Raw genomic sequence first — 27,882 nt, forward strand, 5'->3', positions numbered from 1 at the left:
TGGGTGTATTCGTTAGCCGACTCCTGCTCTGTAACTAAATAATTAAAAAAAACATGGCGTGGGTTCTCCTTTACTTTTGATAACCAGCTAGGCAAAACTCACAGCTGGGGGCTGCAACCCTCAGCTGTCAGCTTCAGCAAGGCAGGTTATCTAGAATAGAGGGGTCCCAAGCCATATATTTAATTATTTAAATAAATAAGTAAAAAAAAAAAACAACGGGTCCCCCCGATTTTTGACAACCAGCCTTGCTAAAGCAGACAACTGGGGGCTGGTATTCTCAGGCTGGTAAGGGGCCATGGATATTGCCCCCCCCCAGCCTAGAAATAGCAGTCCGCAGGTCACCACAGGTCACTGAGGCTGCGCTCGTAGCAGTTCAGTCACCACTGGTTCTCAGCCTGGACGGTCGCATCTTGGCACTGTCCAGGCTGAAAACTGTTTATACCCCAGATATGGATTACGGCGTGGGACAGAATGACAGACATGTGAGGGATATTCTTGTTTTTATTTTAGTTTTGTTACAAGAGAACAAGGGTTTCAGGGAAATAGGCGTTAGGTGAGTATAACTGTGTTTGTTATTTTTAAATAGCAAAGTAAAACTGTGTTTTGTTTTATTTGAAATAAAGGACTTCATTCTGGCTGTGTCTTTATTTACCATACCACTATAGGATTAGTGATGGAGAGTCATCTTATAGACGCCTCATCATTACTAAGCTGTGGGCTTGATGTCACCAGACACCACAAATATTAACCCCACTTGCCACCGCTACAGGGCAAGTCGGAGGAGCCGGGCAAAGAGCCAGAATTGATGCATATAATAATAGATATGCCTTTTCTGGGCGGCTGCAGGTTGCTATTTTTAGACTGGGGGGAAGGTCCCTTACCATCCTGAGAATACCAGCAACCAGCTGTGAGCTTTAGCAATGCTGGTTGTTAAAAATGGTGGGGACCCCACGTCGTTTTTTCAAAATTATTTATTTAAATAATTAAAAAATACGGCATGGGGATCCCTCTATTCTTGATAACCAGCCTTGCTGAAGCTGAAGGTTGCAGCCCCTAGCTGTGAGCTTTGCCAGCTGGTTATCAAAAATACAGAGGAACCCACGGCGTTAAAAAAAAAATTATTTATTTACAGTGCTGGAGCCAGCTAATGAATACACCCTTCAGCCGCTCCTGCTCTCGCTGTTGTTAGTGGCAGCAGGCATCGGATGATGGGAGCTGTAGTCCCATCAGCTGATGCCAGTGACCGGAGGTAAACTTTAAACCCCCAATCACAGCTGTGGGCGCACGCTGTCGTTTGGCAGCATGGGAACAGTGGCTCTCTGACCGGCAGGGATGATTTCACCGCCAATCAGAAGCGATGTTTGTTGCGCTGTCATGCATAGGACAGCGTGACAAACACCCGGTCTTCAGGCAGCCAAACCCGAATCATATCACAGACTTCCTGGTGAAGTCCGTGTTCGGGGTTTGTGCCTGAACAGTAGGTGTTCGGTATGGATGCCGAACTTTACTGTTCGGGTTCGCCCATCTCTAGTCATTAAAACCTACAACTCGTTTCACACAAAATCTATTAAGGCTATGACAATGCAAAAAAAAAAAAATCATTGTTCTTCAAAGAAGAAGAAATATAAATGGAATCTCAATAAGGATACTAAAGGATCAACATCCAGTGACAAAGATTGCAGCATCATCCGACTTCTCTATTCTCACTGGTTTATAACTATTAACCGTCAATCACTGACGATATTGGGGGGGATGCTGGTTTCTTTTCACATGAGAAAGTTGGGGAATATGTAACTCATGTTCCCACATTGTATAAACGCTACATTTTATTTTGCAGGTGTCCACTCTAAAATATACAACAGAAATTTGCTGATTATTGGGTTTTTGCTGTATATTTGTTCATGCATTTTTGGTGTAGAAACTGAACTTACAAAATGCATTTTTTTGCATGTGTTTTTTAGGCTCCCCATAAAAGGCTAAAAGGAAGCCCCATCCCCCCAAAAAAACAAATAAACAGTTTAATAGTGCCTAAAGTGTACAAGGGGCATGAGTTTTTGTTGAACTGTTAAATGCGCCAGATTTTCTACAAAACTTGCAGAGAACATTGCCTTACAGAGTGCATGTCTGGAATGAAAAGGGGAACTACAACTGCTGGAAAGAAAACAAGATGCAAATTTCCCTTAATAATGTTTTTTACAAAGTTTATGAACTTTCATGATAGCTACGTATAAGGGGTTACAGAATTATTTGGAGCACCCACCATAGGTGTATGAGGAATCCCAAGGCTACCTCCGTCACAGAGAACACACCAATACTGAAGACTGTTATGTGGTTGGGGCACTTTTAAAGATTTGCAATGGACCTGGATGCTTCAGGTTTTGCTGATGTACATTAAAGAGGTTTTCCCAAGAACAAAGTACATTTCATTCAATAGATAATGGAATAATAATAATTTGCACAATTGGATGTGTTTAAATAAAATGTTCCTGTGCTGAGATAATCTTATAAATGTGCCCCTGCTGTGTAATGTGTAATGGCTGTGTCTGACCGTACAGGATCATGGTCTGATCATACCACAGCTCCTGGGCAGGGGAAGCAAAAGAGAGTATTCAGACATTATAGCAGGGGATCACAGATGATTCTTTCATGAGGTAAAACATGTTGAAAAACAAGCAACAAAAGCTTTACCTCACTGAAAGATTCAACTGTGATCCCAATGCTGTCCTGTCTATATACACTTTTGCTTCCTCCTCTGCCCAGGAGATGTGGTATGATCAGACCATGTCCCACAGTCAGACACAGCCATTACACAGTACACAGCAGGGGCACATTTATAAGATTATCTCAGCACAGGAACATTTTTTAACACATCCAATCATGAAATTTATGTTTATTCCAAGATCTATTGATTAACATGTACTTTTGTTTGTGGGAAATCTCATTTAAGGATTCCCTTAACCTAACTCATATGGCAAGGCTCGTTAAAGTGTCGAAGATTGCTACTTCCAATAAGTGACACTAGAGCTCAAGTCCTCTTCCTCTCCTAAGAGGCAATTTGCATATTTAATTTCCCAGATTAGCATTGCAAGGTGTATAATCCTCCTCACACAGGCATGTCAAGCTAGGCATGTCACTCTCCACAAGGAGAAATAGTACTCCTGACATCCCACTAGTTGTTTATAGTAAGACTTTTTTTTTCTAATCTTAAAAATTGCTTGAAATCAGGATGCTAATGAATCATATGCAAAATTTACATTCAATCCTGCATCCAATGACTCTCACCATTTCCAACTTCATAAAATTGAAAATGCCTTCAAAGGTCTTCATCATAGAAAGACTAGAACCTGTTTAGGCTAATGACAGCTTCATTTACAGATTTACAGGTAAGTAAAATATTGATTGATATTGAAAATTGATATATTTTATTGCAGTCAGGAACAGCTACAAGCAGTTGATAAAGAGTGAAAGGTAGAAACGTAATATTTGATGAAACACATGGAACATGGATCGTATATGGACACTTTTTTATGCTGTAGTGCTAAAATTTTGGAACATATCAAGAATGCTTTATAGATGAAATCTTCAGTATAGTTTTTCCTATTAAAAGCCACATTGGGGCAGATTTATCAATCCCATAGTAACATAGTAACATAGTTAGTAAGGCCGAAAAAAGACATTTGTCCATCCAGTTCAGCCTATATTCCATCATAATAAATCCCCAGATCTACGTCCTTCTACAGAACCTAATAATTGTATGATACAATATTGTTCTGCTCCAGGAAGACATCCAGGCCTCTCTTGAACCCCTCGACTGAGTTCGCCATCACCACCTCCTCAGGCAAGCAATTCCAGATTCTCATTGCCCTAACAGTAAAGAATCCTCTTCTATGTTGGTGGAAAAATCTTCTCTCCTCCAGACGCAAAGAATGCCCCCTTGTGTCCGTCACCTTCATTGTTATAAACAGATCCTCAGCGAGATATTTGTATTGTCCCCTTATATACTTATACATGGTTATTAGATCGCCCCTCAGTCGTCTTTTTTCTAGACTAAATAATCCTAATTTTGCTAATCTATCTGGGTATTGTAGTTCTCCCATCCCCTTTATTAATTTTGTTGCCCTCCTTTGTACTCTCTCTAGTTCCATTATATCATTCCTGAGCACCGGTGCACAAAACTGGACACAGTACTCCATGTGCGGTCTAACTAGGGATTTGTACAGAGGCAGTATAATGCTCTCATCATGTGTATCCAGACCTCTTTTAATGCACCCCATGATCCTGTTTGCCTTGGCAGCTGCTGCCTGGCACTGGCTGCTCCAGGTAAGTTTATCATTAACTAGGATCCCCAAGTCCTTCTCCCTGTCAGATTTACCCAGTGGTTTCCCGTTCAGTGTGTAATGGAGATATTGATTCCTTCTTCCCATGTGTATAACCTTACATTTATCATTGTTAAACCTCATCTGCCACCTTTCAGCCCAAGTTTCCAACTTATCCAGATCCATCTGTAGCAGAATACTATCTTCTCTTGTATTAACTGCTTTACATAGTTTTGTATCATCTGCAAATATCGATATTTTACTGTGTAAACCTTCTACCAGATCATTAATGAATATGTTGAAGCGAACAGGTCCCTATACCGACCCCTGCGGTACCCCACTGGTCACAGCGACCCAGTTAGAGACTATACCATTTATAATCCCATCTAATTCTTAAAAAGTGCAAACCTAGACCGGGCAGTCTTAGGCCGGCGTCACACACAGCGTAAAACAATACGGTCCGTATATTACGGCCGTAATACGCTGAAAAGTCCCGAAAAAAGTGGTCCGTAGCTCCTCCGTAGGCAGGGTGTGTCAGCGTTTTTTGCGCATGGCATCCTCCGTATGTAATCCGTATGGCATCCGTACTGCGTGGTTTTCTCGCAGGCTAGCAAAACCAACATACCGCTATAGAAGTGATCCATGTGTCCCAAAAAGAAAAGAAAATATATATATACTGTATATATATATATATATATATATATATATATATATATGTGTCAGTAGACACATATATTAGAGAGAAAAGCCGGTAATTCAGTGCGGTGTACAGTAAAATCACACTGACAGCTTACAGTAGAATAGGTAGAATAAATGTGTACACATAGAATAGGTATATATATATATATATGTCAGTGAGACACATATATGTATATATATTAATATTTATTCCAGCGCAAGACAGCTTGAAAGCCGGTAATTCAATTACCGGCTTTTTCCTTCTCCTTCCTAAAACCCGACATGATTTGAGACATGGTTTACATACAGTAAACCATGTCTTCTCTCCATTTTTTTTGCAGATTCCACACTACTAATGTCAGTAGTGTGTATCTGCAAAATTTGGCCGTTCTATCTCTTAAAATAAAGGGTTAAATGGCGGAAAAAATTGGCGTGGGCTCCCGCGCAATTTTCTCCGCCAGAGTAGTAAAGCCAGTGACTGAGGGCAGATATTAATAGCCTGGAGAGGGTCCACGGTTATTGGCCCCCCCCTGGCTAAAAATATCTGCCCCCAGCCACCCCAGAAAAGGCACATCTGGAAGATGCGCCTATTCTGGCACTTGGCCACTCTCTTCCCATTCCCGTGTAGCGGTGGGATATGGGGTAATGAAGGGTTAATGCCACCTTGCTATTGTAAGGTGACATTAAGCCTAATTAATAATGGAGAGGCGTCAATTATGACACCTATCCATTATTAATCCAATACTAGTAAAGGGTTAAATAAAACACAAACACATTTTTTAAAATTATTTTAATGAAATAAAAACAATGGTTGTTGCAGTATTTTATTCAACGCCCAATCCAGTCACTGAAGACCCTCGTTCTGTGAGTAAAAAAACATAATAAACCAACAATATACTTACCCTCCGCAGATCTGTAACGTCCAACGATGTAAATCCTTCTGAAGGGGTTAAAACATTTTGCAGCAAGGAGCTGTGCTAATGCAGGCTGCTCCTCGCTGCAAAACCCCAGGGAATGAGGCTAAAAATAGATCAATGATCTATATTTAGCTTCATTTGCGGTGAGGCGCCCTCTGCTGGCTGTTCATAGATCGTGGGAAATTACCTAGAAAGCCAGGGAGCTTTAAAGCAAGGTGGCATTAACCCTTCATTACCCCATATCCCACCGCTACACGGGAATGGGAAGAGAGTGGCCAAGTGCCAGAATAGGCGCATCTTCCAGATGTGCCTTTTCTGGGGTGGCTGGGGGCAGATATTTTTAGCCAGGGGGGGCCAATAACCGTGGACCCTCTCCAGGCTATTAATATCTGCCCTCAGTCACTGGCTTTACTACTCTGGCGGAGAAAATTGCGCGGGAGCCCACGCCAATTTTTTCCGCCATTTAACCCTTTATTTTAAGAGCTAGAACGGCCAAATTTTGCAGATACACACTACTGACATTAGTAGTGTGGAATCTGCAAAAAAAATGGAGAGAAGACATGGTTTACTGTATGTAAACCATGTCTCAAATCATGTCGGGTTTTAGGAAGGAGAAGGAAAAAGCCGGTAATTGAATTACCGGCTTTCAAGCTGTCTAGCGCTGGAATAAATATTAATATATATACATATATGTGTCTCACTGACATATATATATATATATACCTATTCTATGTGTACACATTTATTCTACCTATTCTACTGTAAGCTGTCAGTGTGATTTTACTGTACACCGCACTGAATTACCGGCTTTTCTCTCTAACAGCGCTGCGTATTTCTCGCAAGTCACACTGCTTGTCCGTGTGTAATCCGTATTTTTCACGCTTCCATAGACTTTCATTGGCGTATTTCTTGCGCAGTACGGTGACAAACGCAGCATGCTGCGATTTTGTACGGCCGTAGAAAGCCGTATAATACTGATCAGTAAAATACGGCAAATAGGAGCAGGGGCATAGAGAATAATTGTGCCGTATTTTTTGCGAGTTTTACGGACGTAGATTCTGCGCTCTTACGTCCGTAAAACTCGCATGTGTGACGGCGGCCTTAAAATGTGCCAGATGTATCTTAATGTTCCTTGCTGTTTAATAAATCTAATTTTAAGATTGTCTCATCTAAATTTACACCACCTAGATTACTTTGGGCCAGAAATTATTTGTGCTACAATTTTGATGCAATTTTTGTTGGCTCAAAGTCGCATGGAATGGGTATGTTTCCACGTTCAGGATTGCATCAGGATTTGATCAGGATTTGACGCAGGTAAAGTCTGCACCAAATCTGCACCAGATGTCACTGGCAGGTCACCTGCGTTTTTTGACGAGTTTTTGATGCGTTTTTGATGCGTTTTTTTCATGCGGATTTGTGTGCGTTTTTGTAAGGTCAATAAAGATATACAAAAAAAAGAATTGTGATGTCATTTCTTGTCCAACCTCTTCATTTACATACTCCATTGAAGAATATACACACACAGCTAGATAGATAGATACGTTAGATGGATACAATAGATAGATAGATACGATAGATATTTATCGTATCTATCTATCTATCTATCTATCTATCTATCTATCTATCTATCTATCTATCTATCTATCTATCTATCATATCTATCTATGGATCTATCTATCGTATTTATCTATGGTATCTATCTATCTATTATCTACCGATATATCTATCTATAAATATATCTATATATAGATATATCAATAGATAGATATATTGATAGATAATAGATAGATAATAGATAAATAGATAATAGAAACAACAACAACCCTTTATGTACTTATGATGACACAGATAAAATATAACTATTTATTAATATACCAATTAAAACCATGCCACAAATACAACCAGATAATCACATAACTCTCCAGTCATCACCCACACTACAGCGTTCTCACAATCAGCTGATCAGCTGTTTGTGAGAACCAGACTAGTGACCAGAGATAACTCACGGTCAGGTGCACAGCAGTTCTCGTGATAAGATAAGTTATCCCAAGAACTGTAGTGGATGAGGAACTTCCGGCGGTGGGACTGGTGAGCCGGCATGGACATGCGTAGTAAGCTGCGTTTACGCAGTTACTACGCATGTGACTAATCATTAGATGCGGTTTTACCGCATCTAATGATAGTCTATGGTAAAATTACGGTGACGGAGCGTCGCCGCATTGTAAACAGACATGCTGCGTTCTGAAAAGACGCGCCGCATGTCCGTTTACGCGGGTCTGCCACCTGCGTGTTTTACCGCATAGTGGAGACGGGATTTCATGACATCCCCTCCATTATGCTGTAACATCTGGATGCTGCGTGTTTGATGCTGCGGATCTATGCAGCGTCAAACACGCAGCGTTTCCTGAACGTTGAAACATACCCTAAGCCACCTTTTTTCCTGCCCAACCATGCCCCTTTTTAGTGAGGCCACCTCACCTTGTCCTACAAGGCACAAAAAATATCCACAACTCATAAAAAAAATCATGTGTAAATCATGAAACATTTTTTTTTGGCAAAAATTACACTATAGGATATACTCTTACAGCATACCGATTCTGGATTTTTTACAAACACTTTGGTTTTCCCCATTTGATACTGATCAGCATCCATATTCACAGATCTCAGGAGATGTTGTACCCCTTGTCGCTCGTCTCCTCTCCACCTTGGCCATGTTTCAGGTGTCAAGATGGCATACCTGAAAGGAAATTATATTAATAATTGTAACTGTTTACACAGTTATTTTCTGAGGACTTGATAATAGCATTTTTTACCTTTGTAAAAATTTATGAAAAACTCTTCGATAAGCAAATCCAGCACGGCGTACTCGGATGTTTTCTTTCAGACCCAGATATTCCACTTGATGTTTGACTCTAGAAAACACAAAAACAAGAATTAATTAAATATATGTATACAGCTCTGGCAAAAATTAAGAGACCACCACATCAAAACCCTGTCATGGGCAGCCCAATCTCCAGACCTGAACCCCATTGAAAACCTCTGGAATGTAATCAAGAGGATGATGGATAGTCACAAGTAGAGTTGAGCGACCTTGACCTTTTTAGAGTCGAGCCGGGTTTTGCGAAACCCGACTATGTCCAAAGTCGGGTCGAGTGAAATCGGCCGATTATGACGTAAAGTCGGGATCGACCGAAACACGAAACCCAATGCAAGTCAATGGGGCAGCATAGTCGGCAGTGAGTGGGGGCCAGGAAAACACCTAGAGTGCCCATTTTAATGTCAAAACCATCCATTCTTCTTAATGAAGCTTGTCAAGCGTAATTTACCTTATAATAATTGGAAGGCATTTGAAATTGGGGGTCATTTGGCTAAAGTTGTGGGGGGTAGGGCTGGTTCAAGTAATTAGTGGGCCCAGGAAATCTGGACCACGTCACGGCAGTGGAGCAGGGAGAGGTAAGTATTTCAACTTTGCAAGTGCTGTGAACCTGAGCAAGCAGGGGGGGCCCACTCGTTGGCATTGGCACTGGCACAGGGCCCCTCAAAGTACAGCGGTGTGTTTGCACGGCGGGGGCGCCTCCCACCGGCAGCAACACTTTAGCGTACTATGAGAGGCCCTGTGCCAGTGACGTCGCCAACTAGTATTCCTCCCCCCACCTGATGAAGGAACCTGCACTTTCATCTGCACCTTCCTCTTTGTCCCCGTGTAAGGTGGTATGGTATGCGGGAAGAGCAACCTGACTTTCAGCAGGGTCACAATGTTGTTGTGTAGCGGGCACGGGGAATGTTGCGTTATGGGTCAATGTACCAGCAGACTCATCTATCACTGGCTGGGCAATGGGCACGATGAAGTGGAAACACAGATATAGGCCCAAAGAAGAAAGTGGGCTAAATGCAGTTCAAAATTGGTAACACAGGAATAACCAGGGGGCATTGCAGTGGAGGACAACTGGAATGAGAGGCTGACACAGAGAGTAGGGCCAAATCAGTAAGTAGTCGAAATGCAGTTCAAAATTGGCAACCGTAGTAAACAGGCGGCACAGCTTTGTTCAGTGGAGGAGAACAGCAAGGAGTGGCAGACACCGATAGTAGGCCCCAACCCAACTAGTAGGCCAAATGCAGTCTAACATTAACAACTACTTAACGAGAGGCTGAAAATGGAATTTCAGGACAGGAAACCAGGAGAACAGCAAGGAGTGGCAGACACCGATAGTAGGCCCCAAACCAACTAGTACGCCAAATGCAGTTGTTCCATTTAACCACAATTTAATGAGAGCCTGAAGATAGAAGCTCAGGAAAGGCAACCTGGGGAACACCTTGGAGTGTAACACACCATCTCTCTCCACCCCATACCCATTTTGTAGGCCTAATGCTGTGTACTTTTCTACAACTACTAAACGAGAGTCGGAAGACCGAAGCAATGGCAAGGAAACCTGGGGAACACCTTGGAGTGTAACACACCATCTCTCTCCACCCCATACCCAATTTGTAGGCCTAATGCAGCCTACTTTCCGACACCTACTAAACGAGAGCATGAAGATCGAAGCTCAGGAAAGGCAACCTGGGGAACACCTTGGAGTGTAACACACCATCTCTCTCCACCCCATACCCATTTTTTAGGCCTAATGCAGTGTACTTTTCTACAACTACTAAACGAGAGTCGGAAGACCGAAGCAATGGCAAGGAAACCTGGGGAACACCTTGGAGTGTAACACACCATCTCTCTCCACCCCATTCCCCATTTTTTAGGCCTAATGCAGCCTACTTTCCGACACCTACTAAACGAGAGCATGAAGATCGAAGCTCAGGAAAGGCAACCTGGGGAACACCTTGGAGTGTAACACACCATCTCTCTCCACCCCATACCCATTTTGTAGGCCTAATGCTGTGTACTTTTCTACAACTACTAAACGAGAGTCGGAAGACCGAAGCAATGGCAAGGAAACCTGGGGAACACCTTGGAGTGTAACACACCATCTCTCTCCACCCCATACCCAATTTGTAGGCCTAATGCAGCCTACTTTCCGACACCTACTAAACGAGAGCATGAAGATCGAAGCTCAGGAAAGGCAACCTGGTGAAAACCTTGGAGTGTAACACAACCTGTCTCTACACCCCATACACAATTAGTAGGCCTAATGCAGCGTAGTTTCCAACAGCTACTAAACGAGAGCCGGAAGATCGAAGCTCAGGAAAGGCAACCTGGGGAACACCTTGGAGTGTAACACAACCTCTCTCTACACCACGGAAGGGCTGATTCTTAGGAAGGAAGGCTGTTGTAAATAAGCATTGCGCGTCCGAGGGTGATTATATTCTTATTCGGTATCTACTCACCCTCGGACGCGCCATGCTTCTTGATTTGTAATTAATGTTTATTTGCAATGTGCTTTTGACTTATTCAATTATTTTTTTAATTATTGATTTTATTAAATTAATAGTTTAACATCTTATTGGAAATAATTTAAAGGAGACGCGACAGGACAACACTCGGTGGATGCCATATCTGTGTTAACAACTCCAAAAAACTTTCAGTTAACTTCTTGCAGGAGAAAGAAATTGTAGCTGTTGGACCTTTGTAGTACAGTTCCAGATATTTGTTGTGTGTTTGTTTTGATTGTTAAAATGTCTGCATTTGAGATCTCAACACGATCTTATTTTTTATAATCAAATTAATTTTTTAAATATTTTATTAGGTTGGTTCAAGGGGTACACAGGCCGCAGTAGACAGGTCAGTGGAGGCCTAGTGGAAGGAGGGACCACAGACAGGCATCGAAGGCCTAAAATAATAACACATGGCTGTAGGCAATTTTAAATTGGTTCCAGGGGTACACGGGCAGCAGTGCCCTGGTCAGTGTAATAGTAGTTGAAAGAATGGACCGCAGACAGGCATCGAAGGCCTAAAATAAAAAAAATTGGGCTGGCTGTAGGCAATTTTAAATTGGTTCCAGGGGTACACGGGCAGCAGTGGTGTGGTCAGTGGAGGCCTAGTGGAAGGAGTGACCGCAGACAGGCATCGAAGGCCTAAAATAATAACACATGGCTGTAGGCAATTTTAAATTGGTTCCAGGGTTACACGGGCAGCAGTGGTGTGGTCAGTGGAGGCCTAGTGGAAGGAGTGACCGCAGACAGGCATCGAAGGCCTAAAATAATCACACATGGCTGTAGGCAATTTTAAATTGGTTCCAGGGGTACACGGGCAGCAGTGGTGTGGTCAGTGGAGGCCTAGTGGAAGGAGTGACCGCAGACAGGCATCGAAGGCCTAAAATAATCACACATGGCTGTAGGCACTTTTAAATTGGTTCCAGGGGTACACGGGCAGCAGTGGTGTGGTCAGTGGAGGCCTAGTGGAAGGAGTGACCGCAGACAGGCATCGAAGGCCTAAAATAATAAAACATGGCTGTAGGCAATTTTAAATTGGTTCCAGGGGTACACGGGCAGCAGTGGTCTGGTCAGTGGAAGTCTAGTGGAAGGAGTGACCGCAGACAGGCTTCGAAGGCCTAACATAACAAACTTGGGCTGGCTGTAGGCACTTTTAAATTGGTTCCAGGGGTACATGGGCAGCAGTGTATGGTCAGTGGAAGTCTAGTGGAAGGAGTGACCGCAGACAGGCTTCCAAGGCCTAACATAACAAACTTGGGCTGGCTGTAGGCACTTTTAAATTGGTTCCAGGGGTACATGGGCAGCAGTGGTCTGGTCAGTGGAAGTCTAGTGGAAGGAGTGACCGCAGACAGGCTTCCAAGGCCTAACATAACAAACTTGGGCTGGCTGTAGGCACTTTTAAATTGGTTCCAGGGTTACACGGGCAGCAGTGGTGTGGTCAGTGGAGGCCTAGTGGAAGGAGTGACCGCAGACAGGCATCGAAGGCCTAAAATAATCACACATGGCTGTAGGCAATTTTAAATTGGTTCCAGGGGTACACGGGCAGCAGTGGTGTGGTCAGTGGAGGCCTAGTGGAAGGAGTGACCACAGACAGGCATCGAAGGCCTAAAATATTAACACATGGCTGTAGTCAATTTTAAATTGGTTCCAGGGGTACTTGGGCAGCAGTGCCCTGGTCAGTGTAGTAGTAGTTGAAAGAATGGACCGCAGACAGGCATCGAAGGCCTAAAATAAAAAAATTGGGCTGGCTGTAGGCAATTTTAAATTGGTTCCAGGGGTACACGGGCAGCAGTGGTGTGGTCAGTGGAGGCCTAGTGGAAGGAGTGACCGCAGACAGGCATCGAAGGCCTAAAATAATAAAACATGGCTGTAGGCAATTTTAAATTGGTTCCAGGGGTACACGGGCAGCAGTGGTCTGGTCAGTGGAAGTCTAGTGGAAGGAGTGACCGCAGACAGGCTTCGAAGGCCTAACATAACAAACTTGGGCTGGCTGTAGGCACTTTTAAATTGGTTCCAGGGGTACATGGGCAGCAGTGTATGGTCAGTGGAAGTCTAGTGGAAGGAGTGACCGCAGACAGGCTTCCAAGGCCTAACATAACAAACTTGGGCTGGCTGTAGGCACTTTTAAATTGGTTCCAGGGGTACACGGGCAGCAGTGGTCTGGTCAGTGGAAGTCTAGTGGAAGGAGTGACCGCAGACAGGCTTCCAAGGCCTAACATAACAAACTTGGGCTGGCTGTAGGCACTTTTAAATTGGTTCCAGGGGTACACGGGCAGCAGTGGTCTGGTCAGTGGAAGTCTAGTGGAAGGAGTGACCGCAGACAGGCTTCGAAGGCCTAACATAACAAACTTGGGCTGGCTGTAGGCACTTTTAAATTGGTTCCAGGGGTACATGGGCAGCAGTGTATGGTCAGTGGAAGTCTAGTGGAAGGAGTGACCGCAGACAGGCTTCCAAGGCCTAACATAACAAACTTGGGCTGGCTGTAGGCACTTTTAAATTGGTTCCAGGGGTACATGGGCAGCAGTGGTCTGGTCAGTGGAAGTCTAGTGGAAGGAGTGACCGCAGACAGGCTTCCAAGGCCTAACATAACAAACTTGGGCTGGCTGTAGGCACTTTTAAATTGGTTCCAGGGGTACACGGGCAGCAGTGGTCTGGTCAGTGGAAGTCTAGTGGAAGGAGTGACCGCAGACAGGCTTCGAAGGCCTAACATAACAAACTTGGGCTGGCTGTAGGCACTTTTAAATTGGTTCCAGGGGTACACGGGCAGCAGTGGTCTGGTCAGTGGAAGTCTAGTGGAAGGAGTGACCGCAGACAGGCTTCCAAGGCCTAACATAACAAACTTGGGCTGGCTGTAGGCACTTTTAAATTGGTTCCAGGGGTACATGGGCAGCAGTGTATGGTCAGTGGAAGTCTAGTGGAAGGAGTGACCGCAGACAGGCTTCCAAGGCCTAACATAACAAACTTGGGCTGGCTGTAGGCACTTTTAAATTGGTTCCAGGGGTACACGGGCAGCAGTGGTCTGGTCAGTGGAAGTCTAGTGGAAGGAGTGACCGCAGACAGGCTTCCAAGGCCTAACATAACAAACTTGGGCTGGCTGTAGGCACTTTTAAATTGGTTCCAGGGGTACATGGGCAGCAGTGGTCTGGTCAGTGGAAGTCTAGTGGAAGGAGTGACCGCAGACAGGCTTCCAAGGCCTAACATAACAAACTTGGGCTGGCTGTAGGCACTTTTAAATTGGTTCCAGGGGTACACGGGCAGCAGTGGTCTGGTCAGTGGAAGTCTAGTGGAAGGAGTGACCGCAGACAGGCATCGAAGGCCTAAAATAATAAAACATGGCTGTAGGCAATTTTAAATTGGTTCCAGGGGTACACGGGCAGCAGTGGTCTGGTCAGTGGAAGTCTAGTGGAAGGAGTGACCGCAGACAGGCTTCGAAGGCCTAACATAACAAACTTGGGCTGGCTGTAGGCACTTTTAAATTGGTTCCAGGGGTACACGGGCAGCAGTGGTCTGGTCAGTGGAAGTCTAGTGGAAGGAGTGACCGCAGACAGGCTTCCAAGGCCTAACATAACAAACTTGGGCTGGCTGTAGGCACTTTTAAATTGGTTCCAGGGGTACATGGGCAGCAGTGTATGGTCAGTGGAAGTCTAGTGGAAGGAGTGACCGCAGACAGGCTTCCAAGGCCTAACATAACAAACTTGGGCTGGCTGTAGGCACTTTTAAATTGGTTCCAGGGGTACACGGGCAGCAGTGGTCTGGTCAGTGGAAGTCTAGTGGAAGGAGTGACCGCAGACAGGCTTCGAAGGCCTAACATAACAAACTTGGGCTGGCTGTAGGCACTTTTAAATTGGTTCCAGGGGTACATGGGCAGCAGTGGTCTGGTCAGTGGAAGTCTAGTGGAAGGAGTGACCGCAGACAGGCTTCCAAGGCCTAACATAACAAACTTGGGCTGGCTGTAGGCACTTTTAAATTGGTTCCAGGGGTACACGGGCAGCAGTGGTCTGGTCAGTGGAAGTCTAGTGGAAGGAGTGACCGCAGACAGGCTTCGAAGGCCTAACATAACAAACTTGGGCTGGCTGTAGGCACTTTTAAATTGGTTCCAGGGGTACATGGGCAGCAGTGGTCTGGTCAGTGGAAGTCTAGTGGAAGGAGTGACCGCAGACAGGCTTCCAAGGCCTAACATAACAAAATTGGGCTGGCTGTAGGCACTTTAAATTGGTTCCAGGGGTACATGGGCAGCAGTGTATGGTCAGTGGAAGTCTAGTGGAAGGAGTGACGGCAGACAGTCTTCGAAGGCCTAACATAACAAAATTGGGCTGACTGTAGGCACTTTTAAATTGGTTCCAGGGTAACACGGCCAGCAGTGGCCTGGTCAGTGTAGTAGTTGTAGAAAGAAGGGACCGCAGACAGGCTTCGAAGGCCTAACATAACAAAAATGTCAAAACAATGGTATTGTCAGTGCCAGGCATTGAAGGATGTCAGCGCCTAGACTACACATTGGTGAAGCTGTGAGAGATAATTTTGCTAGTGGTAGAGCACTGTTTGAGCTGGGGGGGGGGAACTGGCTTGTGGCCGGCGGTACAGGCACAGGGCCCCTCATATTACAACGGTGTGTCTGACGTTGGGTGCGCACCACCACCGCCAGAGACACTTTATTGTACTATGAGGGACCCAGTGGCAGTGCCGTCGACCAAAAGCGGCCACACCCACCTCTTCAGACAAACAGCACTCTCAAGGGTCCAAGCGCAAAGTGGCGATAGCACGGCCCCGTGTGGGGAGTTTGGCCATTTCGTGAGGTGGAAACATGTCGTATGCTGGACAATCAGGTGAAGAAAATTACGAGATTGGAAAAGTCATTCAGAATAGTCCACAGGCAAGACCTTTTCATAGGAAAGCTAGGTGTCAGCCGGGCAGGGTGGGGCAAAAGATTTTGAAATCCAGTTGTGGTTCATTTTAATGAAGGTTAGATCATCTACATTTTGGGTAGCCAGACGAGTCCTTTTTTCTGTTAGTATTGAACCTGCAGCACTGAATACTCTTTCTGATAGGACACTAGCTGCCGGGCAAGCAAGCTCCTGCAATGCATATTCTGCCAATTCTGGCCAGGTGTCTAATTTGGATGCCCAGTAATCAAATGGGAATGACGGTTGAGGGAGAACGTCGATAAGGGATGAAAAATAGTTTGTAACCATACTGGACAAATGTTGTCTCCTGTCACTTTGAATTGATGCTGCAGTACCTGTCCTGTCTGCGGTCATAGAAAAATCACTCCACAACCTGGTCAGAAAACCCCTCTGGCCAACGCCACTTCTGATTTCTGCCCCTCTAACACCTCTGGTCTGCTGGCCCCTGGAGCTCGTGTGAGAACGATCACGGGCGCTGTGTGCAGGGAATGCCAGAAGCAAACGGTCAACAAGAGTTGATTGTTTTGTTGCTAATATTAGTTCCAAGTTCTCATGTGGCATAATATTTTGCAATTTGCCTTTATAGCGAGGATCAAGGAGGCAAGCCAACCAGTAATCGTCATCGTTCATCATTTTTGTAATGCGTGTGTCCCTTTTGAGGATACGCAAGGCATAATCCGCCATGTGGGCCAAAGTTCCCGTTGTCAAATCTGCGGTTGTGCTTGGTTGAGGGGCAGTTGCAGGCAAATCTACGTCACTTGTGTCCCTCAAAAAACCAGAACCCGGCCTTGCCACGCCACCAATTTCCCGTGCCCCCGGGAAAGCTTCCTCATTAAAAATATACTCATCCCCATCATCCTCCTCATCCTCCACCTCCTCTTCGCCCGGTACCTCGTCATGTACACTGCCCTGACCAGACAATCGCTGACTGTCATCAAGGCTTTCCTCTTCCTCTGGTGCAGACGCCTGATCCTTTATGTGCGTCAAACTTTGCATCAGCAGACGCATTAGGGGGATGCTCATGCTTATTATGGCGTTGTCTGCACTAACCAGCCGTGTGCATTCCTCAAAACACTGAAGGACTTGACACATGTCTTGAATCTTCGACCACTGCACACCTGACAACTCCATGTCTGCCATCCTACTGCCTGCCCGTGTATGTGTATCCTCCCACAAAAACATAACAGCCCGCCTCTGTTCGCACAGTCTCTGAAGCATGTGCAGTGTTGAGTTCCACCTTGTTGCAACGTCTATGATTAGGCGATGCTGGGGAAGGTTCAAAGAACGCTGATAGGTCTGCATACGGCTGGAGTGTACAGGCGAACGGCGGATATGTGCGCAAAGTCCACGCACTTTGAGGAGCAGGTCGGATAACCCCGGATAACTTTTCAGGAAGCACTGCACCACCAGGTTTAAGGTGTGAGCCAGGCAAGGAATGTGTTTCAGTTGGGAAAGGGAGATGGCAGCCATGAAATTCCTTCCGTTATCACTCACTACCTTGCCTGCCTCAAGATCTACAGTGCCCAGCCACGACTGCGTTTCTTGCTGCAAGAACTCGGACAGAACTTCCGCGGTGTGTCTATTGTCGCCCAAACACTTCATAGCCAATACAGCCTGCTGACGTATGCCAGTAGCTGCCCCATAATGGGAGACCTGGTGTGCAACAGTGGCAGGTGCGGATGGAGTGTTTGTGCGACTGCGGTCTGTGGACGAGCTCTTGCTTCTGCAGGAGGACGAGGAGGAGGAGGAGGAGGAGGGGGTGCGAACGGCTACAGACAACTGTTTACTAGACCGTGGGCTAGGCAGAACTGTCCCAAACTTGCTGTCCCCTGTGGACCCTGAATCCACCACATTTACCCAGTGTGCCGTGATGGACACGTAACGTCCCTGGCCATGCCTACTGGTCCATGCATCTGTTGTCAGGTGCACCTTTGTGCTCACAGATTGCCTGAGTGCATGGACGATGCGCTCTTTAACATGCTGGTGGAGGGCTGGGATGGCTTTTCTGGAAAAAAAGTGTCGACTGGGTAGCTCGTAGCGTGGTACAGCGTAGTCCATCAGGTCTTTGAAAGCTTCGCTTTCAACTAACCGGTAGGGCATCATCTCTAACGAGATTAGTCTAGCTATGTGGGCGTTCAAACCCTGTGTACGCGGATGCGAGGCTAAGTATTTCCTTTTTCTAACCATAGTCTCATGTAGGGTGAGCTGGACTGGAGAGCTGGAGATCGTGGAACTAGCGGGGGTGCCGGTGGACATGGCAGACTGAGAGACGGTGGGAGATGGTATTGTTGCCGCCGGTGCCCTAGATGCAGTGTTTCCTACTACGAAACTGGTGATTCCCTGACCCTGACTGCTTTGGCCTGGCAAAGATACCTGCACAGATACAGCAGGTAGTGCGCTAAATGGTGGTCCTACACTGCCGGAAGGGATGTTGCGTTGATGACTAGCTTCATTGGCCGAGGGTGCAACAACCTTAAGGGACGTTTGGTAGTTAGTCCAAGCTTTCAAATGCATGGTGGTTAAATGTCTATGCATGCAACTAGTATTGAGACTTTTCAGATTCTGACCTCTGCTTAAGGAAGTAGAACATTTTTGACAGATGACTTTGCGCTGATCAATTGGATGTTGTTTAAAAAAATGCCAGACTGCACTCTTTCTAGCATCGGATACCTTTTCAGGCATTGCAGACTGAGCTTTAACCGGATGGCCACGCTGTCCTCCACCAGGTTTTGGCTTTGCCACGCGTTTTGGGCAAGATACGGGCCCGGCAGATGGAACCTGTGGCGATGTTGATGCCTGCTGCGGCCCCTCCTCCTCCTCTGCTTCAGAACTGCTGCCGCCTGCACCCTGTTCCCCCAATGGCTGCCAATCGGGGTCAAGAACTGGGTCATCTAATAACTCTTCTTGTACCTCCTGCGCAACTTCGTCTGTGTCACCGTGTCGTTCGGTGGTATAGCGTTCGTGATGGGGCAACATAGTCTCATCAGGGTCTGATTCTTGATCAGCACCCTGCGAGGGCAATGTTGTGGTCTGAGTCAAAGGACCAGCATAGTAGTCTGGCTGTGGCTGTGCGTCAGTGCACTCCATGTCAGATTCAATTTGTAATGGGCATGGACTGTTAACTGCTTCACTTTCTAAGCCAGGGACGGTATGTGTAAAGAGCTCCATGGAGTAACCCGTTGTGTCGCCTGCTGCATTCTTCTCTGTTGTTGTTTTTGCTGAAGAGGACAAGGAAGTGACTTGTCCCTGACCGTGAACATCCACTAACGACGCGCTGCTTTTACTTTTACCAGTTTCACGAGATGAGGCAAAAGAGCTAGAGGCTGAGTCAGCAAGATAAGCCAAAACTTGCTCTTGCTGCTCCGGCTTTAAAAGCGGTTTTCCTAATCCCAGAAAAGGGAGCGTTCGAGGCCTTGTGTAGCCGGACGACGAACCTGGCTCCACAGCTCCAGACTTAGGTGCAATATTTTTTTCCCCACGACCACCTGATGCTCCACCACTACCACTACCCTCATTACCAGCTGACAATGAACGCCCCCGGCCACGACCTCTTCCACTAGACTTCCTCATTGTTTTAAAAACGTAACCAAACTAACGTTATTTGTTGCAGTCACACAACTTACACGGTGAGCTATAACTTCAGTATGATTTAGCTACCCCTTTACAGGTTGGTGAGACCACAGCGAAAATCAGGCCCAATGTTACACACTCTTTTTTTGGTGGCTGCAAATTAGAGAGATGCCCCACACGCAGGCCTGTCACTGAAGCACAAATGTTAATATTAATGTCACACTATTATTTTTTTTTTATTTTTATTTTTTTCAGGAACACTTTAGAAACCCCCCAAAAAAAAAAAAATAGATTTTTGCAGGGAGAATTTAGAAAACAAATGTAACAAACTATATGCTTTCTATGGGCCACTGAGTGAGAGATGACGCACACAGGAATCAGGAGTGGCACACAAGCCCAGAGGCCAATATTTTTCTACCAATGATTGATGGAGTTATTTTCTCTGGTAGATTTTGGAACCCAAATCAAGGAAAAAAAATGTAGGCTTTCTATGGACCACAATTGGAGAGAGAGAGAGAGAGAGAGAGATGGCACACCCAGGAGTCAAGACTGGCACACAAGCAGAAAGGCCAATATTAATCTCCCATTTTTTGGGGGGTTTTGTTTTTTTTTTTTGTTTTTTTTTTTTTTCAGGGAGACTTTAGAAAAAAAAATAATAAAAAAAATATGATTTTATCAGGAAGAATTTAGAAACCAAATAAAATAAAATGATTTTTCCAGGGAGAATTTATAAAACAAATAAAAACAAAAATAGGCGTTCTATGGCCCACTGACTGAGAGATGACGCACACAGGAGTCAGGAGTGGCACACAAACCCAGAGGCCAATATTTTTCTACCAATGATTGATGTAGTTATTTTCTCTGGTAGATTTTAGAACCCAAATCAAGGAAAAAAAATATAGGCTTTCTATGGACCACAATTGGAGAGAGAGAGAGAGAGAGAGAGAGAGAGAGAGAGAGATAGATGGCACACCCAGGAGTCAAGACTGGCACACAAGCAGAAAGGCCAATATTAATCTCCCACTGTTTTTTTTGGGTTTTTTTTTTTTTTTTTTTTCAGGGAGACTTTAGAAAAAAAAAAAATAAAAAAAATATGATTTTATCAGGAAGAATTTAGAAACCAAATAAAATAAAATGATTTTTTCAGGGAGAATTTAGAAAACAAATAAAACCAAAAATAGGCGTTCTATGGCCCACTGACTGAGAGATGACGCACCCAGGAGTCAAGACTGGCACACAAGCAGAAAGGCCAATATTAATCTCCCACTGTTTTTTTTTTTTTTTTTCAGGGAGACTTTAGAAAAAAAAATAATAAAAAAAATATGATTTTATCAGGAAGAATTTAGAAACCAAATAAAATAAAATGATTTTTTCAGGGAGAATTTAGAAAACAAATAAAACCAAAAATAGGCGTTCTATGGCCCACTGACTGAGAGAGAGAGAGAGATGGAACGCTTAGTACTGGCACACAAGCCCAAAGGGCAATATTAATCTCCCTTTTTTTTTCCAGGGAGAATTTCTAAAACCCAAAAAAAAAAAAAAATAGGCTTTCTATGGCCCACTATTTGTGAGAGAGATGGGACGCTCAGGACTGGCACAGATGGCACGCTCAGGACTGGCACAGAAGCCCAGAGGCCAATATTAATCTCCCTTTTTTTCTGGGAGAATTTATAAAACCAAAAAAATATTTAAATAGGCTTTCTATGGCCCACTATTTGTGAGAGAGATGGCAAGCTCAGGACTGGCACAGATGGCACGCTCACAACTGGCACACAAGCCCAGAGGCCAATATTAATCTCCCTTTTTTCAGGGAAAATTTATAAAACCAAAAAAAAAATTAAATAGGCTTTCTATGGCCCACTATTTGTGAGAGAGATGGCACGCTCAGGACTGGCACAGATGGCACGCTCACAACTGGCACACAAGCCCAGAGGCCAATATTAATCTCCCTTTTTTCAGGGAAAATTTATAAAACAAAAAAAAAATTAAATAGGCTTTCTATGGCCCACTATTTGTGAGAGAGATGGCACGCTCAGGGCTGGCACAGATGGCACGCTCAGGACTGGCACACAAGCCCAGAGGCCAATATTAATCTCCCTTTTTTTCAGGGAGAATTTATAAAACCAAAAAAAAAAATAAATAGGCTTTCTATGGCCCACTATTTGTGAGAGAGATGGCACGCTCAGGGCTGGCACAGATGGCACGCTCAGGACTGGCACACAAGCCCAGAGGCCAATATTAATCTCCCTTTTTTTCAGGGAGAATTTATAAAACCCAAAAAAAAATAAAATAGGCTTTCTATGGCCCACTATTTGTGAGAGAGATGGCACACTCAGGACTGGCACACAAGCCCAAAGGCCAATATTAATCTCCCACTGTATTTTTATCAGGGAGAATTTATACACCCCACAAAAAAAAATACAGAAAAATGAAAAGGCTTTCTATGGCCCACTATGTGAGAGAGATGGCACACACAGGGATGGCACTCTAGCAGAAATGCCAAATTGCCAATCTTAATCTCCCACCAAAAAAAAAAAAAAAAAAAAAAACAGGGAATGTCCTACAATTACTATCTCCCTGCCTGCAGTAATCTCAGCCAGGTATGGCAGGCAGCTACTATCTCCCTGCCTGCAGTAATCTCAGCCAGGTATGGCAGGCAGCAATAAGGAGTGGACTGATGCACAAATGAAATAAAAAGTGTGGACAAACAAAAAAGATAGCTGTGCAGAAAGGAAGGAACAAGAGGATTTGTGCTTTGAAAAAAGCAGTTGGTTTGCACAGCGGCGTACACACAGCAATGCAGCTATCAGGGAGCCTTCTAGGGCAGCCCAATGAGCTACAGCGCTGAGGGGAAAAAAAAAAAAAAAAAAACTTCCACTGTCCCTGCACACCGAGGGTGGTGTTGGACAGTGCAAATCGCTGCAGCACAAGCGGTTTTGTGGTTAATGGACCCTGCCTAACGCTATCCCTGCTTCTGACAAAGCGGCAGCAACCTCTCCCTAAGCTCAGATCAGCAGCAGTAAGATGGCGGTCGGCGGGAACGCCTCTTTATAGCCCCTGTGACGTCGCAGACAGCAAGCCAATCACTGCAATGCCCTTCTCTAAGATGGTGGGGACCAGGACCTATGTCATCACGCTGCCCACACTCTGCGTTTACCTTCATTGGCTGAGAAATGGCGCTTTTCGCGTCATTGAAACGCGACTTTGGCGCGAAAGTCGCGTACCGCATGGCCGACCCCGCACAGGGGTCGGATCGGGTTTCATGAAACCCCGACTTAGCCAAAAGTCGGCGACTTTTGAAAATGTTCGACCCGTTTCGCTCAACCCTAGTCACAAGCCATCAAACAAAGAAGAACTGCTTACATTTTTGCTCCAGGAGCACTGTGAAAGACTGGTGGAAAGCATGCCAAGACGCATGAAAGCTGTGATTAAAAATCATGGTTATTCCACAAAATATTGATTACTGAACTGTTCCTGAGTTAAAACATTAGTATTGTTGTTTTTAAATGATTCTGAACTTGTTTTCTTTGCATTATTTGAGGTCTGAAAGCACTGTTGGTGTTTTTTTTTATTTTGACCAATTCTCCTTTTCAGAAAAAAATACAAAATATATTGCTTCGAAATTCGAAGACATGTTGTCAGTAGTTAATAGAATAAATGAAAAATTTACATTTTACTCAAAAATATACCTATAAAGAGAAAAATCAGTCAGAGCTGTATACATTTTACAATTCAGAGCCTTACATGTAAAAGCAATATTGGACATTACAGAGTAACACATATTTCAACATTTCAGACATGAGGGTCCTCTTCGCAAGAGCTTATAATCACTAAGGAAATAGGGATGACACAAAAACAATATTCATGGAAAGCTGCATGAACTAGTCACAAACCAATATCTGTGTATGTACAGATACAAAGTGATACTGATGAAAGAAGGGACGAGATTCTCGGGAAAAATGTAAGTGGGGAGGACTAGGCTCACAAATGTTAGATTGGTGAGGTGATGTTCATAGTCCTGCCTCCAAAAATGTTTTTTTTATTACACGCTTAAAACTGTGGACACAGAATTATCTGATTGCCTGGAGTAGAGCGCCTAGAGAACTGGTGCTGCACAAGAATTGCCTTGGAGATTGTGGTGGCAGATTCAGATTATGGAGAATGTTAATTAACAAACTTGCTCTGATAACTAATTAGTGCATATCACTTGTAGACATAACATAACACCACAACCCAGGGACCTATTCCAAAGTTTAAGAAGAGACATATGCTATAATGCATTAAAAAATATTATTTTATTGAAAATATATTTAAAAATAACATAAAAAGCAGGAAAAAACCTGAGCTATCACACAAAAGGTGGAACAGCACATATAAAGCAGTATGCATGGCTTAAAAATATCTAAATCCAGAGAATTTCAATCAGATGTCCAGAAAAGTGCAAGTGCAGACCAGCATAACACATAGTGCTAAGTGTAGTCTTTAGAATATCTCTATCAACAGGTATATTGATTAAAGCAAAAGTTTATATATAACAAAAAGCCACATTTACTGTAGCATCTGCTGGTGCCTCCACATGGTTCCCCTCCTCCTACTATGCGGGGATGCTGGCTTAATCACTGCCTTGGCCCTGGACACAGCAACTTCCCCATGCGCTCCCACCTCCTCCCTTGTGCGCGCCGCACAGTGTTCCAACGGTATGCGCATTCTCCCTTGTTCTTACAGGTGCAACACCCGCACATGGTAAAATGCCCCCAGCTAAAAGCTGAGAAGCACTTAGTTAATTGGACACAAGCAAGGTGTCTCCCAGCCAATAGCTGGGAGGCATCTTCATAAAAAGGCACCCACCCCATTTGGGAGGTGCCTGAGCATCACCTATAGCTTGTGTTGCATGGTTTATAGTGTGCAACTGTATGTTGCCAGGTCCCCGTCCAAGTCTATTACTACTATTTCTCTGTTTAAATAGTTTATTATATTAAGATATTCCTGTATCCTGTGTACTCTTAGTCCAGTATAGCTTTCCCATGTTCCTGTCACCGCTTTAGTGGCTTGCTATTCCTGAAACCGCGTCTGCGGTATTTATACCCGAACCCTGGTCCCGATGTGGCCAGTGCAATGTCCATTGCTCCTTGTCCTAGTGCAGCCAGCTCCAGAACTGTTACTGATATCTACGGGTCTGAACAAGAACCTATATTCTTAATTCAAGCTGTTTGTATGTCCGTCAGTCTCCGGTTCCGGCTACTCAATGACCTCGGTTATATCTCCCCATGTCACCATACCCGACCCATGGGATCGGCAGCTGCAATATTGGCACCTGCCTAGGAGTGGTACATGGCGGATACCTGCACTCCAGTCTGTCTCCACTATCAGGAGCTCCAGCGAACACCAGGTAGACACTTAGCTATGCCCTTTCCTAGGCAGGTCCGGCCCTATGCCACAGTGGGTCCACTAACCACCTGTGGAACCTGCGGGCGTGGCATTTACTTACAATTATAGAACAGTGTCCACATGTTGTGAGTAGCTGCACCCCAACAACATCATTCTACCATTGCTTTTTCCAAGAGGCGTTAATCAAAAAGGGAAGGGGCTCCTTAAATATATGGTTGTAGCCAATGTGCAGTTGCTATGAATGAAATAAAGTTGTTCTGGAAGTAGGCGGCGCATGAAGACTTTGTTGGCCTCTCATTGGTTAAATAGTGACTTCTGGTCTCTGCACCTTGAACACAGATGTGGAACACGTCACTCCAAGTGCCCTGCACCAGAAGTCATCGAGGACCATGAGCCACGCATGCGCACACTTCCAAACAGAATAGTGAATTGGAGGAATAGCAGATACCAGGACGTGCGATGTACAAAAAGGGGTACGAACCTAAGAAGTTAACCAAAAATGTCTGATATTTCTTGCTATGTGGTAAGGGACGAGACAAATATCTAATAGGACTCATATATGAATTATGTGTATGGAGTAAGAAACTAATGAGTAAATAGAAAAAAGTACTGCATGTTAGAGAAACATATAAATATATAATTCAACAAATTGTGAGTGGACTTAATGATGAATGAATAGCTAATGCTATTATAAAGAAATATAAATAGTGCACAAGTGAAATAAAGCACAAAAAGTGTATATAATATTAAGGGTTATATACAGGATGACTTTACACTAATTTCAATACTGGTGCAATGTGAGCTCCATATTCCAAAACCTATCTGTCTCTCACTATACAATACTATGAGGTTATCACTCTGGAGGATATCATCTCGGGCCCCATGCCTTATAGTGAGACATATAGCTGGATGCACTGGAATTTTTTTCTTTATTTTTTTATTGCTAGTTCTCTTTTTTTTCTTAATCTTTAATCATGCTTTACTCTTTTGAGAACTTTATCATGATCATTAATTGTTAGAAGATTAATATTAGATAAGAAGTGGTTGTGTGGAATGTGCACATATTTTGTACATAGATACTACTTACAGTGGGGCAAAAAAGTATTTAGTCAGTCAGCAATAGTGCAAGTTCCACCACTTAAAAAGATGAGAGGCGTCTGTAATTTACATCATAGGTAGACCTCAACTATGGGAGACAAACTGAGAAAAAAAAATCCAGAAAATCACATTGTCTGTTTTTTTAACATTTTATTTGCATATTATGGTGAAAAATAAGTATTTGGTCAGAAACAAAATTTCATCTCAATACTTTGTAATATATCCTTTGTTGGCAATGACAGAGGTCAAACATTTTCTGTAAGTCTTCACAAGGTTGCCACACACTGTTGTTGGTATGTTGGCCCATTCCTCCATGCAGATCTCCTCTAGAGCAGTGATGTTTTTGGCTTTTCGCTTGGCAACATGGACTTTCAACTCCCTCCAAAGGTTTTCTATAGGGTTGAGATCTGGAGACTGGCTAGGCCACTCCAGGACCTTGAAATGCTTCTTACAAAGCCACTCCTTTATTGCCCTGGCGGTGTGCTTTGGATAATTGTCATGTTGAAAGACCCAGCCACGTTTCATCTTTAATGCCCTTGCTGATGGAAGGAGGTTTGCACTCAAAATCTCACGATACATGGCCCCATTCATTCTTTCATGTACCCGGATCAGTCGTCCTGGCCCCTTTGCAGAGAAACAGACCCAAAGCATGATGTTTCCACCACCATGCTTTACAGTAGGTATGGTGTTTGATGGATGCAACTCAGTATTCTTTTTCCTCCAAACACGACAAGTTGTGTTTCTACCAAACAGTTCCAGTTTGGTTTCATCAGACCATAGGACATTCTCCCAAAACTCCTCTGGATCATCCAAATGCTCTCCAGCAAACTTCAGACGGGCCCGGACATGTACTGGCTTAAGCAGTGGGACACGTCTGGCACTGCAGGATCTGAGTCCATGGTGGCGTAGTGTGTTACTTATGGTAGGCCTTGTTACATTGGTCCCAGCTCTCTGCAGTTCGTTCACTAGGTCCCCCCGCGTGGTTCTGGGATTTTTGCTCACCGTTCTTGTGATCATTCTGACCCCACGGGGTGGGATTTTGCGTGGATCCCCAGATCGAGGGAGATTATCACTGGTCTTGTATGTCTTCCATTTTCTAATTATTGCTCCCACTGTTGATTTCTTCACTCCAAGCTGGTTGGCTATTGCAGATTCAGTCTTCCCAGCCTGGTGCAGGGCTACAATTTTGTTTCTGGTGTCCTTTGACAGCTCTTTGGTCTTCACTATAGTGGAGTTTGGAGTCAGACTGTTTGAGGGTGTGCACAGGTGTCTTTTTATACTGATAACAAGTTTAAACAGGTGCCATTACTACAGGTAATGAGTGGAGGAAAGAGGAGACTCTTAAAGAAGAAGTTACAGGTCTGTGAGAGCCAGAAATCTTGATTGTTTGTTTCTGACCAAATACTTATTTTCCACCATAATATGCAAATAAAATGTTAAAAAAACAGACAATGTGATTTTCTGGATTTTTTTTTCTCAGTTTGTCTCCCATAGTTGAGGTCTACCTATGATGTAAATTACAGACGTCTCTCATCTTTTTAAGTGGTGGAACTTGCACTATTGCTGACTGACTAAATACTTTTTTGCCCCACTGTATTCGGTGAGGTCCAAACAATAATCAATAAGCGTATCAAACAA

General features: G+C 44.3%; 1 protein-coding gene across 1 annotated transcript in view; it reads right to left on the minus strand.

Moving 5' to 3' along the window:
• MYO1F (myosin IF) overlaps positions 1-27,882 on the minus strand; it is a 363,040-nt gene that overhangs the window by 115,673 nt on the left and 219,485 nt on the right. Inside the window, exons 18-19 of the mRNA XM_069741645.1 lie at positions 8,725-8,823; positions 8,504-8,648 (exon numbers count right to left, since the gene is read on the minus strand). Of these exons, the coding sequence (XP_069597746.1) occupies positions 8,504-8,648; positions 8,725-8,823 (244 nt within the window). The remainder of the gene's footprint in view (positions 1-8,503; positions 8,649-8,724; positions 8,824-27,882) is intronic.

This window comes from Ranitomeya imitator, chromosome 1 (assembly GCF_032444005.1).
Source record: "Ranitomeya imitator isolate aRanImi1 chromosome 1, aRanImi1.pri, whole genome shotgun sequence".
Taxonomy (NCBI): domain Eukaryota; kingdom Metazoa; phylum Chordata; class Amphibia; order Anura; family Dendrobatidae; genus Ranitomeya; species Ranitomeya imitator.